The 15,449-nt window shown below is 50.4% G+C and overlaps 2 protein-coding genes across 5 annotated transcripts in view; one reads left to right on the forward strand and one right to left on the reverse strand.

Annotated features, from left to right (window-relative positions):
* Window positions 1-6,701: 6,701 nt before the first annotated feature.
* Window positions 6,702-10,501, forward strand: A3galt2 (alpha 1,3-galactosyltransferase 2). The gene is made up of 6 exons (XM_051188348.1): window positions 6,702-6,771; window positions 7,865-7,940; window positions 8,091-8,174; window positions 8,334-8,423; window positions 8,695-8,832; window positions 9,770-10,501. Exons 1-6 carry the CDS (start codon window positions 6,702-6,704, stop codon window positions 10,455-10,457), a joined length of 1,146 nt encoding a protein of 381 aa, XP_051044305.1. The 3' UTR covers window positions 10,458-10,501.
* A 2,956-nt stretch (window positions 10,502-13,457) lies between these two features.
* Window positions 13,458-15,449, reverse strand: part of Znf362 (zinc finger protein 362) — a 31,275-nt gene continuing 29,283 nt past the window's right edge. For all 4 annotated transcript variants that reach the window (XM_051188857.1, XM_051188855.1, XM_051188856.1 and 1 more), the window contains one exon: window positions 13,458-15,243. In XM_051188857.1, coding sequence (XP_051044814.1) covers window positions 15,127-15,243 — 117 coding nt within the window. In that variant the 3' untranslated portion in view covers window positions 13,458-15,126. The remainder of the gene's footprint in view (window positions 15,244-15,449) is intronic.

Here is a 15,449-nt window from a genome sequence, read left to right on the forward strand (position 1 = left end):
TAGAGCAGGTGCGTCGGGATGGAGCTTCTCCCTGACCATAAGACTCAGGGACTTGAGAATAGCTTTAGTTCACTCAGCACTTGCCAAGCATTGTGTGCTGATAACACAATAGGGGGATAGGTAGACCAAGGGACATCTAACTCTCTCAAAGAGGGAAGGTGACAGGTACTATCTGATAGTGAAATAATAATGGTGATAAGTGCAAAGGCAGATGAGATGGAAGCTGGCCACACTGAGGTAAAACAGCTAGGTGTTAGCTGGGGTTGGCCATGTGCCTCTTGGGTGAAGTTATCTGAGTGGAGTGAGCCACAGGGAATCCCTTACTCAAAAGAACCTTTTGGCTGTCCCTTTGCTCTGCCGGCTGTGGACAAAGGCAGCCTAGATTGCTAGTCTTACCACTTGGACCTCTATTTTCCCTGGGGGGGGGAGATACCAGGTCCCACTCAAATTTGCTTTTAAGTGCGTGATGGAGAAGAAGCCATGGCTACTCATAAATTGGTAAATATAAGTCGGCTGAGTTGTCTGTCACTTCAGATGAAAGGACCTAACACATCTCATGATTTTTGTTTGTTTTGTTTCTCTTTTTGAGACAATGTTTCATGTAGTCACAGCTGATCTGGACTTCAACCTCCTGAGTGCTAGAATTACAGGGCTGAGCAATGTGTTTGGCTACTGCTGTAAATTTGAAGGCTATGCTCTTACATAAATATTTGTTTCTCGTATTGACACTACATAAACTTTCACGAATGTTTGGTCATGACCCACAGTTTTAAAAACTTTATGACAGGCATAGTGGTGAATGCCTTTAATTCCAGTGCTCAGTAAGTAGAGGCAGGTGGATCTCTGTGTTCAAGGCCAGCCTGATCTAAAAAGTGAGTTCCCGGACAGCCAGAGCTGTACAAAGAAACCCTGTCCTGGGCAAAAAAAAAAAAAAAAAAAAAAAATACTGCCAGAGTGAGCTACACAGACATGATCTTATGTGACTCTTAATCTGGGGACAGGCATGTGCACCCCGTGTTACTGTGGAGGCAAAGGAGACTAACTACAAGGAGTGAAGTTGTTCGTCACAGTGCCCAGTGCTTTTTGGCTTAAGCTGGTATTCAGTGCCATACATGACTTTTCCAGGGTGGGAATGCAATACCCTGGCTCTAGACCCTCCCAGAAACAAGACACAAGAGAGGAAAGAGAAGCCCCTACACCTGCATCAGGTCCTCCAATGGGTTGGTCTGGCTTCACTCCTCTTCCAAATGATTGGCCCCAAAGGGCTTGCCAATCCCGCCCTCATCCTAGGATCTGTGGTAAATTCACCCCCAGGTCTCTGGATTTATTGGCAATCTAACCCAGATTGCTTCTAGGGGTGTGGTTTAAGAGGTGGGAAGGAACTGCTTTGTTCCTATACCTTATTACCTTCACTGCATATGCCATTCCTTCTGCCTCTCTGGGATAAAAAGATTCCATGACAACTGGCTTCTCCCAATGGCTCCCAAGGGACTCAGGTGAGTGGGTTCAGTGCCTGCCAGGTGGGAAGTACTAGTATAAGCCCCAGGCCGATTGGCCCAAGAGGGGTTCAGTCAGGTGGCTCCAAGAACAAGTGTTAGGAATAATAAGTGAGAAACCTTGGCAGATTCCATGGCAGATGAGGGTGACCAAGGCAGAGGGACAAACGTGCCAGGCAGACAGAGCTTCAGTGAGTTTTATTAGAAAGGGGAGGGAGGGGGAGGAAAGAGGTAAAGAGACGTAGAGATGTAGAGGACAGAAGAGAAGAGGGAGGCAGGAAACAGCAGGGAAGAGGGAGGGAAAAGCGGGGGAGGGGGGGTGCGGGAGAGCGTAAGTGGCCAGGGTCTTTCCTTTAAAGGGGTCCTTTGCACCTGTGTGCAGACTGTACAACTATGGAACCCTGGGCTGACCAGGGTACTGCCTGAGTGCATTCTGCCAGGTGAGAGGCAGGCCAGCATAATGCCTGAGTCCTTTCAACAAGAGATGACAGAGGCATGCCATTAAGCCCAGCACTCAGGAAGCAGAGGCAGGTAGAGCTCTATGAGTTCATGGCCAGCTTGGTCTATAAAGCAAGTTCCAGGACAGCTAGATACACACACACACACACACACACACACACACACACAAAAGCTAGGTGAGGGGACCAGGGAGGAAGGGAGAGGGAAGCTATGGAGAGTTCCTCTTTGTCCCCTCGGTGAGGCTGAAAGCCAGGGCCCAAAGCTATACTCCACCCTGAATCTGAGAGCTCTCTTGAAAGCAAGGACTGGGTAATGAGCTGCCTTCTACAATGAGCTGGAGCCCACAGGTCCTTCAGCAAAACCTGACCAAGAAATGTCAGGAATAGGTCACACAGGCACTTCTAAACCTCTAAACTGGCACCCAAGAGGGTAAAGATGGTAGATCTCTGTAGTCATTCCACCCCCAACATGGGGCCCAGCACCCTTCCTCACCTAGCCCTTCGGTCCAGCTTGGACCACTCAGGGCCAGTACAGCCTGGTGCCCAAGATAATCATTGGTTTCCCTACTCTGATATGTAGGAAGACAAAGGAAACGACTGGCTAAGAATGTGTGACACCCACTGGGAACAAAGAAGTCAGTGCCAGCCTTCCCTTGCGTCTGTTGCAAGAACAGTCTAGCAGGCTGCCAGGATTCAGAGTAGGCGAGAGAGTGGGAAGGAGTAGGCTTCTTAGAAACCACACTAGTCAGAAACATGCCACTGAGGTCTAGGGGCCTTTGTGAGGGGAGTTGGGGTCCATGCTGGGTAGATCAAAGTTCAACCCCAACTCTCATCAGCCACTTAACCCGAGACCCAGTCTCCTCGCTGGTGAGATGGGAGAAATCAGCTTCCTCTTGGGGCACTGTGGTCTGCAGTGACCGACGGCCCCAGCAGCAGTGCCCAGGATTAAGGAATAAGCACAGACTTAACTCCTGGAGCAAATGGAATTTTTAGCCAAGGAGTTAATGGCGAGTTGGGGAAAGAAAGTGAAGTTACAGCCACAATTCATTGCTTCATTCACTTCTAGCAAAGGATTGTTAATGATGCCAATTATGAAGTAGGTTCTGGGACTTGGTATCAAGACTCTAAAGTCTAGTAGGGCAATGAAGAGTTCCTAGGGCACACAGGGGTGGGGGCGGGGGTGAAGAGGTTGGTGAAGATAGAGGTGTAGGACCAGGGACCAGATGTCAAGTGGGGAGAGTAGTCTGGCAAAGATGGTGACAATTTCAGTGAGCCATGGGAGGAAACCCAGGAAATTTCACTTGGGGGCTGAAGGGTGGAACCCAGCAACCTGACTGGGAAGTGGCTACACAAATCCAGCTGTAAAACACAAAGGCAGAGAGAATGGAGCAGGTGTGTGTGTGTGTGTGTGTGTGTGTGTGTGTGTGTGTGTGTGTGTGTGAGGGTCTGCTTGTAAACAGTGTAGCCTGGGGACAGCCATTATTAAGGGACAAAGGGGTTCTACAAGGGAAAAAGGGACAGGACAGGAAGGACCACAAACTGTAGATTAAGATGCTGTGAGTTTATACTTGTGGGGGACATCTGGGCAGGCACAGCAATCTAGGGGATGCAAGATACCTGGGGTCATTGCTCAGCCAGAGGGCTGGAAATACAGTGCGCTACGTTACAGATGTTACACACTAATCAACTGAGGGCGGAGCCTAATTGTGCAGGGCTGAACACAATTGAAAAGCACCCAGTCAAAAACAATTTTAAAGGGTCTCTGCCTCTCTCCCTGGAACTTTTCAATGACCATCACCAATCTGGTGTGCCCCCCCCACCTGTCTGCACTTAAATCCATCAATATAATCTGTGTGTAACAGTCAGCAGTAACATGCAGCTACTGAGACCCCAAAGTATGCTGTGTTAGGTCAAAATTAGAAATTAGATTTAGTATTTAGACTTAGAAAAAAATAGGCAAGGAAATATGTCAATTTTCATACTGGTTACAATTTTTTGTTTGTTTGTTTGTTTGTTTTTGTTTTTGTTTTTCAAGACAGGGTTTCTCTGTAGCTTTGGAGGCTGTCCTAGAACTAGTTCTTGTAGACCAGGTTGGCCTCGAACTCAGAGATCTGCCTGCCTCTGCCTCTGCCTCCTCAGTGCTGGAATTAAAGGCATGCACCACCACTGCCCAGCTTCATACTGGTTACATATTAAAAGGACATTTTAAATATATTGGCATAAATCAAAATATTGTTAAAAATTAGTTTCACCTGCTTTGCTTTTTAACTTTGCTACTATAACATGTGAAATCTATGTGGATCACATTTGATCCTTGGAGGTTTTGCTCTTCTATCATTCTCCAGCAGACACTAATGCAGCTCTTGTGGATGCCATGCCTGTCAGCACATGGACAAACCGGAGAGAGACTTCCTTCCTCCGCGGAAGTGAGACCGGCTTCTCCATGAAGTTCTGGTCTTGTCTCTGTTCCAGGGCACATGAGTCCACTCATGCTTGTCACTGGCCACACTGACCAGTGTTAGACTGTTAGACACACACGGTGCATTCACCAACCCCTGCTGGGCTTCCTTATGTCCATCTTTTTTCTTTCTATCAATGTTTGTTTGTTTGTTTGTTTTTCGAGACAGGGTTTAACCTGTGTAGCTTTGGAGCCTGGCCTGGAACTAGCTCTCGTAGACCAGGCTGGTCTTGAACTCACAGACATCTGCCTGCCTCTACCTCCCAAGTGCTGGGATTAAAGGTGTGGGTCACCACTGCCTGGCCTTTCTATCCATTTCTATTAGTTTTTTCGTTTTTTGGGTTTTTGTTTTTGTTTTTTTTTTGTTTTTGTTTTTGTTTTTATTTTTGCTAGCATACAAAGCATCAAGTTTCACCATAGCACTCTCAAGCGGGCCTGTCATCGCAACAAACTCCTTTCCATCCTCCCTCCTCTCCTTAGTCCCCTACCTCCCTGCAAATGCCCATTTCCTCTTTCTCTTCTTTTCTTTTCTTCTTTTTAAAGACGTATTCCTTTAAAAGAAAAACAAACTTTATTATGTTTGTGTGCATGAGTGTGCTACAAGTGCCTATTTGGGGGTCAGCAGACAACCTGTAGTCAAGTCTGTCATCCCCATCTACATGGGTCCTGGACACTGCACGCATCATCGGTCAGGCTTGCCAGCAAGCACCGCCACCATTCCACCAGCCACCGTGTGCTAGATCCTAGGACTGTCCACCGTATTCTAGAGACCCATCGACAGGAAGGGAGAAAAGCAGCACAGGTGTGCCCCACGGAGCACAGGCTGTGGTCCGAAGGCTCCTTCAGCCCTGCCAAGAGATGCGGACTTTACCTTGCAGTTAGCCACAGGGGCTCTCTATTCCTTCTTAAAAATCAATGCAGTTCATGGAAACTGAATTTGATCCCAACCCCCCCTCTCTTTCCCTCTCTCCTCCCCCCCCCTCTTTAAAGCCCATGTTAACTGGGTGTGGTGACAGCTGTCAAAGGAAACTATGTGTCCACCAACCATAATAACCCTTTCCACTTCTTCAGCTTCCATCTGCATGCTTTATAGCCCAGACTTAGGGGAATCACTCACACCCCTCCACTTCCATCAGCTCCTGCTTCACCTGACACAGACACACCCAGCCCCCCAGGCCTGGGCTGGCCTCCCCCACCTCTGTGCTTGCTCCTATGACACTCCTGCCATCCTGGTGAACCCCAGGCCTTAACCCAACCAGACAGATACAGTTTGGCCCTCGATCCAAATAAAGATGTCTCTGCCATCAATGGCCACGCCCTGTCCATCCTTCATCAGCCACCAATGCTCTGCCTCGCCCCCAATAACACCTGGCCCCTAACTGGATTTCTTGTCTCTAGTCATGGCCTCCCACCAGCCACCACGTCTAGGTCCAAAGTTCTACCTGAGTACTTCCACTTTTTTTTTCCAAATGAAGTTATGCCAACACCACCCCGTCACCTCTACACTAAAACTTTTCTTAATGGGAGTTCTCAGAGTACACTGGTATTTCCTTATTGGAGGCTGCCCTTCCCCCTGTCTAAATAGCTTTCAGTTCTCTGAAGCTGGATTTAGAGGTCCACTCCTCCAGGAATTCCCGGAAAGCCTTCTGGCTTCCTCCTTCTCCTCCCAGGCTTAGTGCCACACTCGGCCTAGTCCTTGTGCGTAGCCTCTTCCCAGGGTTCACTGTGCAGAGCTCTGGTCCCGCTCTACCTTCCTCAATGAGCCCACACCATCCTCACTCCCACCCATCAGGAAGACAGGGCTTTTCCTACCATCTCACTCACCTTGACGTCTTAGACCTGGCACAAAGCTCCGTCTACACTGTGACCAATATATGCCAAGATAACAACCAAGTAGACACTGAGGAACATCTTGACTTGGGACTGTCAACCCACAAAGGACAAGTACTGAAAGCTAAGTAGTTCTCCAAAATGCCAGGACTTTACCATCAAGCTAGGAGACCCTTTCTCATCCTGTATGCGGGCAGCCTCTCTATTTTCATTATAGCTTTTTTTTTTTTTTTTTTTTTTTTTTCCTTTTGGCGGCGGTGGTGATGATTTTATAAACAAAACCTGCCAGTGGGTTCTAATTTGTATGCCTTTGCCTACTAGCGAGGGCAAACATTTTTTTCCATACATTTGCCTACTAAATGCATTTTTTTTCCCTTTGAGGATTTAGCTGTTGGTGTGACAAACACTGTTAAGGGAAGTTGGTCTTTCGGGAGATGCCTTTGGGGGCTCTGGGGTCACATGGAGGCTACAGAAAACAGGAAGGACAGAGGCAAAGAGGCCAAGGGGAGCCAACCTGGGGACTACCAAGGTAGGTGAGCGAGTGAGTTCGAGCCAGCAGAGTGTCGGGGAGGAAGGAGGAGGGCTGTATGTAAGTTTCTGACTTAGCCAGCCTTAGTTAGGCATTCTGTGCTAAGAGGGTACCCTAGTCTGTATAAGAGCAAGGTGGCTTTATTGAGCAAATCAGAGGCTCAGAAGGCGTGGAGCTGTTCCAAGAGATAAGGGAATCTGCTATAGGTAGCCTTCCTGAAAGAGAACATTGAAATTAGTGAGGGAGTTATAGGGCAAGCAGATAGTAGAGATAAGATATTATCAGAAGGAAGAGGCCATCAGTAGAAAGCGTTATCAATGTGTGCCCTTAGCTGCTGAAGTCCACTGAGTTCCCCGTCAGTCATCTAGCTGGTAATGACTCCAAATTCAGGTTCAGCCTTCCCATGCTAACCTCATTACTCTACCTCACAAATGATGCCCAAGAGTTCCAAACAGGCACCTGGTCCCCATATCTGTTCTTTACTATGGGGCTCTTATAGAAAACAAAGAACCATGGACAAATCCCAGGGCCCATTCCCTCCAAGCCAGGACCTGTGAGCTTGGTGGGAGGAATACCAGCCCAGGGAGAACAGGCCACGACAGATGTGCTCCTCACACCCAGCTCCTAACCCACAAATTCTTCTCTCTTCCTGGACTTTCCCCCCACAAGATCAGTTTCACCCCAACTCACTAAGCAAGCAAACCTGAATGCTACTATCCTCCAAGGCCACCCAAATCACACACACCCTGCCTCATTGCTGTCCAAAGCAACGGCCCAGACTCAGTGCTCCTTAGATCCTAGATAGCTGGGAAGAGGGAGGGAGCTTCTTTAAGTACTGAGGGGAGGCAGCAGTGCAGCTCAGTGGTAGTAGACTACCTAATGTGTGAGGTCCTGGCTTTGATCCCCAGCACTGTAAAGACAATGATGTTTTTAAACACCGAGGTATAATATGTGCTGTGTATCATCAGAAAGACACAACCATCAGCAAAACCTGCAAGGGTAGGGCGGTTTGTCCACTGTGCTGCCATCTGTGGGGGCCTCAGAGGAAGAAGGGACACTTGCTGGAATATCTGTATGTGCCTTCTCTGCACAGGCCATCTCCGGAAGGATGCCGGAGATGCTGATGCCATTGGCTGCCTCCATGCAGAGCTGCAAAGGCTTTGCTCCAGGCAAACCCTTGAACCCTTTCTGAATGTCTGTGCTGTGTGCCTAGAATAATAGGTTCCTACTCAGAAATCAAATGAAGCAGGAAAATCGGGCAATGATTTCTCCTGTGGAAGCACGTCATTGAAGCCCTCCCCCAACTTCTACCACCCCAGGGCCAAGAAGAGACTCCTGTGGACTCTCCTCCTGTTTGCATTTGGCTGTTCAGGCCTGTACCTATACGGGTTCCGTGTTCTCAGGTACTCCCCCAGGGCTAGGGTTAGAGTGGATCTTTCCAAGCGCCACCCCCACAAGGGAAGGAAAGTGGTAGCTGGCTTAGTCTGGGTAAATGTTCTATAGACTTTTCCCACCAAACAAGGAACATGCCAAATGTCCCTTCCTGTTGACTGCATTTATAGGCACTTAGAAGGCATCATTCCCATGGGCATCTGCCCTACAGCCACCACATCTCTGCTGACAGACAACTTTACCGGCATCCTGCGGCCCTGGTAAGCACCCACTCAGAATGTCCACAAACTAGACAGGTCTGCCCCAGGTCTCGGCCCTCTTCTCACCCACACCCAGGCATTCTGTCTTTAGGAAGCTAGTGGCTCCATCAGGTCACACATATCACCCAGTCTGTGGTTGGATCTAAGCTAAAGGTCTGTAGGAACAGGTCTATGGGTCCCTAGTGTCCAGCAACGGGGAAGTGGAAATGAGCAGGTATCAAGCAACTGGATGAACAGAATGGTCTTTCCTACTCCTCCTGTTTATGACCAGGGCCCGGCCTGAAGTCCTGACCTGTACCTCTTGGGGAGCACCAATTATTTGGGATAGCACCTTCGACCCACACGTAGCCAAGCAAGAGGCAAAACGGCAGAACCTCACCATTGGACTGACTGTCTTTGCTGTAGGCAGGTAAGACCCAGGGAAGAGACCATGCGTCTAGGTAGTATTGATGCATGGATCAAGATTCACGAGACCAGGCTCAAGATGGGTTATTGTAATTTTATTCTGAGAGAAGTCACTTACACAAGAAAGCGCATGACCACCACAAGTTCCCACTCCAGGGAGCCACAGGGTTCCAACAGGAAGATAACTAAAGACCTACTGACACCTCTCCAAACAAGCTCCCTCCATGGCTGGCTTAGGCTTTACATTAATTTACTTTTCTGCTGCTGTGATGACTAAAATATGACTAAAAACAACATGGGGAGGAGAGGGGTTATTTCATTTTATTTCAGTTTGGTAGTCCACAGAGAAAAGAAGCCAGGGCAGGAACTGGGAGGCAGGGACAGAAGCAGAGACCATGGAGGAGTCCTGCTTACCGGCTTGCTCCCCATGCACTTGCTCAGCCTGTTTTTTATACTCCCCAGGACTATCTGCCAAGGGGTAGAACCACCTACAGTGGGCTAGGCCCTCCCACATCATTGCCTACAGGCCAATCTGATGACGGGTGGCATTTTCTCAATTAAAGTTTCCTCTTCCCAGGTGACCCTGACTTGTGTCAAGTTGATGGGGGAAAAATAATAATAACAACCAAAAACCAACACAGGCTTCCTTGCATGTAACAGCCTCTGGTCCTGGGTCCCCTTCCTACAGGGCTCAGAATACTGCAAACCCTTCCTGTCCTCCAAGGGTAGCCCAGCATCCTCAGTGGGTCAAAGGAGTCAGAACAAATCCAATATACCAGGGTACAGGGCTGAGCAACTCATCCCTTCCAGGAAGAAGTGGTAGACACCTTTCAATCCCCTTTAATACACCATCCCAAGGCTGCAGATCTGAGATTGCATGGCCCCATGTGGACAGGGGTGGAGGATAGGAGGACTGACTCTGGCCTGTGACCGCCTGGCAGGTACCTGGAGAAATACCTGAAACGCTTTCTGGAATCCGCAGAGCAGCACTTCATGGTGGATCAGAGTGTGGTGTTCTATGTGTTCACCGATCGCCCGGAAGCAGTGCCCCACATGACGCTGGGCCCGGGTCGCTTGCTGCGGGTAGAACCTGTGCAGGGAGAGAGCCGCTGGCAGGACGTGTCCATGGCGCGCATGCGCACACTATATGAGGCTCTGGGAGGGCAGCTGGGACAAGAAGCTGACTATGTGTTCTGCCTGGATGTAGACCAGCGCTTTACCGGTAACTTTGGGCCTGAGGCGCTGGCCGATTTGGTAGCACAGCTACACTCCTGGCATTACCACTGGCCGCGGTGGCTGCTGCCCTATGAGCGGGACAAGCGATCAGCTGCTGCCCTGTCATGGGGCGAGGGCGACTTCTACTACCACGCAGCCTTATTTGGGGGCAATGTGGCGGCACTGCGCAAGCTGACAGCTCACTGTGCGCTTGGCCAGCAGCTGGACCGTGAGCGTGGCATCGAGGCGGTCTGGCACGACGAGAGCCACCTCAACAAGTTCTTCTGGCTGTACAAGCCCACCAAGCTGCTGTCGCCTGAGTTCTGCTGGGACCTGCAAATTGGCTGGAGGACCGAGATCCACCACCCTCGCCTGCTCTGGGAGCCCAAGGAGTATGCACTGGTGCGAAACTAGCATGTTTCCCCGGCCAGCGAGGCACAAGAGGCATCTTTGGCACTGCGGGTGTGGAATGGGGATCGTAAGATGTTTCAAGACCATGAAGCCAGTGAGAGCCCAGTTATAGTGACTCCGGAAGGGGGACATTGGAAAACTCAGAGATCTTGAAAAGTGGTTCCTGTTCCCGGGCCTATAGACACTGTTACCAATCAGCTGGCTGGAGGGCCCCTTTGCTCTAACCAGATGCAAGTTATGGACAGGCAAGAGGAAGCTCTCGCGGAGCCTACTTCGGCAGCTCTTGTATCCCAGGTGTTTGGTAACAGCAGCAGCGGCAAGCGGGTGGGAGTCGCAGCAAGGGGTGCCTTGTAGTGTTAAAACTTTTGCCTAGACCTTGAAGGCGAGTCCTGTCTTAGTCCTCGGCAGCAGCCGAGGGTCCCTGGGCCCCCCAGACCTTGCCCGTGATCAGTGTTACAGCCACTGATCCTTCAGTCTCTGAGGCCATTCCTGTGACCAGGGCCTGCAGCTCCTCTGGGTCCTCAGTTCATTGTCCTCTCTGCTGCTGCTGCACCTCTGGGTGATGCTCTGCCCCCTCTGGTCCCACTGCTTCTCCCTCCATTCCTGCAGCTGGCCTGGCTGACCCAGTGAGCACTCCTCCTTCAGCTCCCAGGCAGCTGGCTGTCTTGTCATCCTGTAACTTGGCCTGCTGACCACCCAGCCAGCTGTCACTCACTGCCTCTCCCATCACCATTGCCATGCTGTCCCTTTCTTCATGTGGCTGGGTCTGCCCTCACCCTTAAACATTGGCCAGACCATCCAAGAGCAGCCTTTTACGGGCCTAGCAGTGCAGTGTGAGGGAAGCGGCACCGGAAAGTGTCACCCATCTTCCCCACCCCCACCCCTGCTGGCTCAGTAAGAGCAGCGATGTCTAGTTCTATAGCCATAGAAGAGATGTTTGAATCAACCCAGCCCTACCTCTCTGCCATACTCACAGGCGTCCCTTCGGCTAGACATCCTCTTCGTATGGGAATGGTTTAGAGTTCACAAAGGCTTTGACAGCAAAACAAAATAAAAAACCAACCCCCCCCCAAAACTACAGAGATTTCCATGGCTGCCACCACTGTTCTTGGGTCTATGGGACTTGCCCACATATTCCAAGGGAGAAGACGAAAATCAGAAATCTCTGCTCTACGAGAGTCAGTGCTACAGAGAGAATCCAGGTGTGGCTCAGATGCCCACTGCTGTACAAGTGCTGCCTAGAAACTCCCCAACAGCTCCAGCTGTCTAGGGACCAGGAGGGCCAGGCCAAATGCTAGCAAGGTCCAGACTTACTTACATGCAGGGTTACTGATGCTACATGCAGGTACAGGTTCAAGCGTCTCACACCTGATGGTTGACATCTGTCACCTTACATCTACCCTACTAAGTGGTCACTATTGCCAATCTCATTCGACCCAGGGTACAATCAGCCACAAGTAACTGATTGTCACACCACTAGCAGCTTAAATTCCCAAAGGCCAGAACAAATAGGAAAAGAAATACGGCAAGACACTGAAGCCTGAAAGTCTCAGGAACTGAAGCGACTACTGTTCTAGTCTCTTCTGGCTATTTCTACATCCTCTGGCCCTCTGTCTTCTGCTTGAGTCTGGCCAATCACAGCCACTGTAGCACCCAGTCCCCAGGGTCTTCCAGTTCAGTTGCCTACCATCTCCTAACTAACTAGTCCCTGATGCATGGGGTGGAGGTGCTGACAGGAGCAGCAGCGTCATTCACTGATTTGCTGGTAAATAATTAGCAACCAGCTCTTCAAGAAGACAGGAGATAGCCGGGTGATGGTGCACAACTTTAATCCCAGCATTCAGGAGACAGAGGCAGGGGATATCTGTGAATTTGAGTTCATCCTCATTTACAGAGCTAGTTCCAGGACATAACAACAACAACAACAACAACAACAACACACACACACACACACACACACACACACACACACACATTCTACCAGAGAACTAGGTCGTTGCCATGACCATCTGAGGCCTTTGGAATGGGTTTGTAGGAAGAATCTGGAAAAGTTAGTAGAGGTTTCAACAAAGCCTAGAATGCTGTAGACAGAGCTTATGGGAAAGTCTGCTGGGAGCCTGGAAGACCAGAGTAAGGACAGGACTGTGACAACAAAACCCTGTGCTCTCTGGGTTCCAGAGTGGAATGGACACACCACTGGAAAATACTGGCGCTCACTCGTGTTACATTCAGACAGAGAAGTTGTCCATTTTTCCTCCTACAGCCACACTTTTCAGCACTGATGCTTGGCCCCACACAGGCCTAGAAACAATAAAAGACATGTCTTGTTCCTGCTCCTTCCTCTGCCTCTCTGCTTCCTGGCTGCCATGGAGTGAGCATCTTCCACTGTACAGCCCTCTTTCCTCAATGTTCAAGCCTCAGCCTAAACTGAAGGCCAAGAACCAATGGACAAGAACCATAAGCCAAAAGCAGTCAGTCACACTGACCGAGTCTAATACACATCCCGCTTCCTTCCCGGGGAGATGTGCTTCACATAGGGGTCCTGTGACCACCCGGTCCTGAGTCACCTACCTTCACTAGGGCCAACCTTAACAAACTTGGGGGATTCATTCCTGTATTTCCTCCTCCTGGACATCAACCCACCTGTCTCCACCATGGAGGGAAACGTGTTTTCCTACTCCAACACTAGAACAGCTTCCATAAATCAGGCTCTTGGGATGGACAGCCAGAAGGGAGAGGGAAATCAGAATCTAGTATACCCAAAGCACATTTCAAAACTAGAAAAACTGGGTATGTGCAACACCCCTGCCTCTCGACTGGGCAAAACGCTTCTCTTGGGGTGCGGCAGGGCATTATGTAGCTTTCTAGCACAAAGCATGGAAGCCAACAAATAGCCATTGGCCTCCCTTTCCAACCCTGGGCCAGAGTAGTGCAGAGGTGGTCCAGCCCACTCTCCCACACAGCACCCGACACAGCACCAAGCACTCTGTACACCGCCACCGCCCGGGTGTAGGTACAGTTTATTCTTCACATCAGAGATATACAAAGAGCAGATAAATGGGTTGCATCCCTTTGGCTCTCGCCCCCTTTAGTGCTCTTCCCCCACATTTGATTTGTTTAGCTTCACCCCCTTCTTTAGAAGCTACTCTCCTGAAGCTCCAAGGGCCACCTGCCCTTGCCTCCCTGCCACCAAGATGCAGACTGAGAAGCCAACAGACTGTTTTCTCTTTTTTAATAAGGTAACTATTTCTAAATATGGTGGCCTGGAGGTCCCATAGAAAAAAAGCCAAGGGTGTTAACAGCATTGGAACAGCATATTTACAGGGTAGTAACATGCGGACGAAAAGCTACAATACTGAGTATCAGACGACGCAAGTCAAACAAAGGGGGCGGGGTGGGGGGCAGGGAACCCCCCAGTGGAAAAGAAACCCCAGGAAACGTTAAACTGGTAAATCAATGGCGAGTTAAGGCTTAAAAAGTGTATAAAAATAACACAGTTAATATTCAAATGGACTCCAGATACAGAATATATAGATGAGTTTTGTCTAGTTTTCTTCTTCTCTGGGGGGGAAGGGATGTGGAAGGGCTTCTCTGGGCTCTGTACATAGTTCCTATATACACGGACACGCATGGCTTTCGGATTGGGATGTCTGGGGGAGCTGGGGGCAGAGTCTGCTCCTGGTACCTCCTTTGGAGGATCCTATCCCTGCCGCAGGGCCTGGAGTCTGGGTTGGGGAGTCCCCTTCTGTGGCAAGAAAGATAACCCCTCCTTGGGCACTGTCCCCTTCTGGAGTGAATTCTGAAGGAGATCTTAGCCCCAGGCCCACTCCATACCCATCCCCCTGCCCAGTCTGGAGTGGTGGGAGAGGTAGCCGATAGGTTTCCTGGCCAGCACCGAGGTAGACTGGGGTGTCTTCAGGGCACCAGGGGAGGAGCCAGGTCTCATCTGGCACACTCCCCCAACCCATTTCCCTGGGCTTACCACCCAGCCATCACTGCACCCTTTGATCCCGCGGCTCTCCAGACCCCTCTTGTTTCCATGCCCTGAAGCCAAGCAGCCCTGGCAGCTGCCGTACCCTCTGCCCAGTGAAGGCAAGGGCAAGGCTCAGGCAGTTTGAGCGGGGCGAATGGCTGAAGGGCTCACTCCAGCTGTCTGCTGTCTCCTCCCACCTGGGGGAGGGGCCCCTTTGAAGTCCAGAACCCCAGGCCTGTGCCTCCCCTCAAGACCTGAGGCTATGGCCAGAGAAGGTCCCACGCTGCCCTCTGGTTCTCTGTATCCGTCTCTCCAGTCCTTTTACTTTCTCATTCTTAGCAGCACCAACATTCTGGCCAATAAATATCCTTTTTGTTATTTCCAAAACAAACTTAAAAAAAAAAGAAAAGAAAAGAAACAGTGAAGCCAGTGAGGGAGGGGAAACAAAAAGAAAACCCGACAGACAGGTTCAAAGTGCTCTGAGATCGTCTTTGGATGCCGCCAGAACAGTCCATAATCTTGCAGTTGGCCTGGCTGCCCAGGAGCCGAACCAGGCAGGGCTTCTGCGGACCAAGCTTTCTGGCAGGTTGGGAAGGTCATGAGAGAGCTTGGTGGTTCCTGGAGGCCCCAGCGCGAGTTAGGCTGGGTGTTGCCTAGGTCTGTGTCGGCCAAGAGGATGGGGCGGCGCCACAGGTGGGCTCAGATCAGAGAGATTCGCACCGGGATGCCAGGGGACTCCGTCCTCTGAGGTGAGTGATGGCTCACCAGGTGTTCCACCACTGTGTGTTTGGACATGTGCTTCATCAGGTAGGTCTCCTGTGGGCAGATAGGAGATGCGGAAGGCATCACAACAGAGGCTGCAGTTCCCAAAGTGGCCACTGGAGGGTAGCCATGCTGGGGCTGCAGCCACAGCCTTCGGGCTCAGTTGGACCTGTGGGATGGGCTTTAGGGGTTCTACTGCTGCTGGGGTGATTCTGGCTGCTTTAGGGGAGTCCAGTTCTACACAGTGCTGGCTGGAGGTG

Source organism: Phodopus roborovskii, unplaced genomic scaffold (genome assembly GCF_943737965.1).
Source record: "Phodopus roborovskii unplaced genomic scaffold, PHOROB, whole genome shotgun sequence".
Taxonomy (NCBI): Eukaryota; Metazoa; Chordata; class Mammalia; order Rodentia; family Cricetidae; genus Phodopus; species Phodopus roborovskii.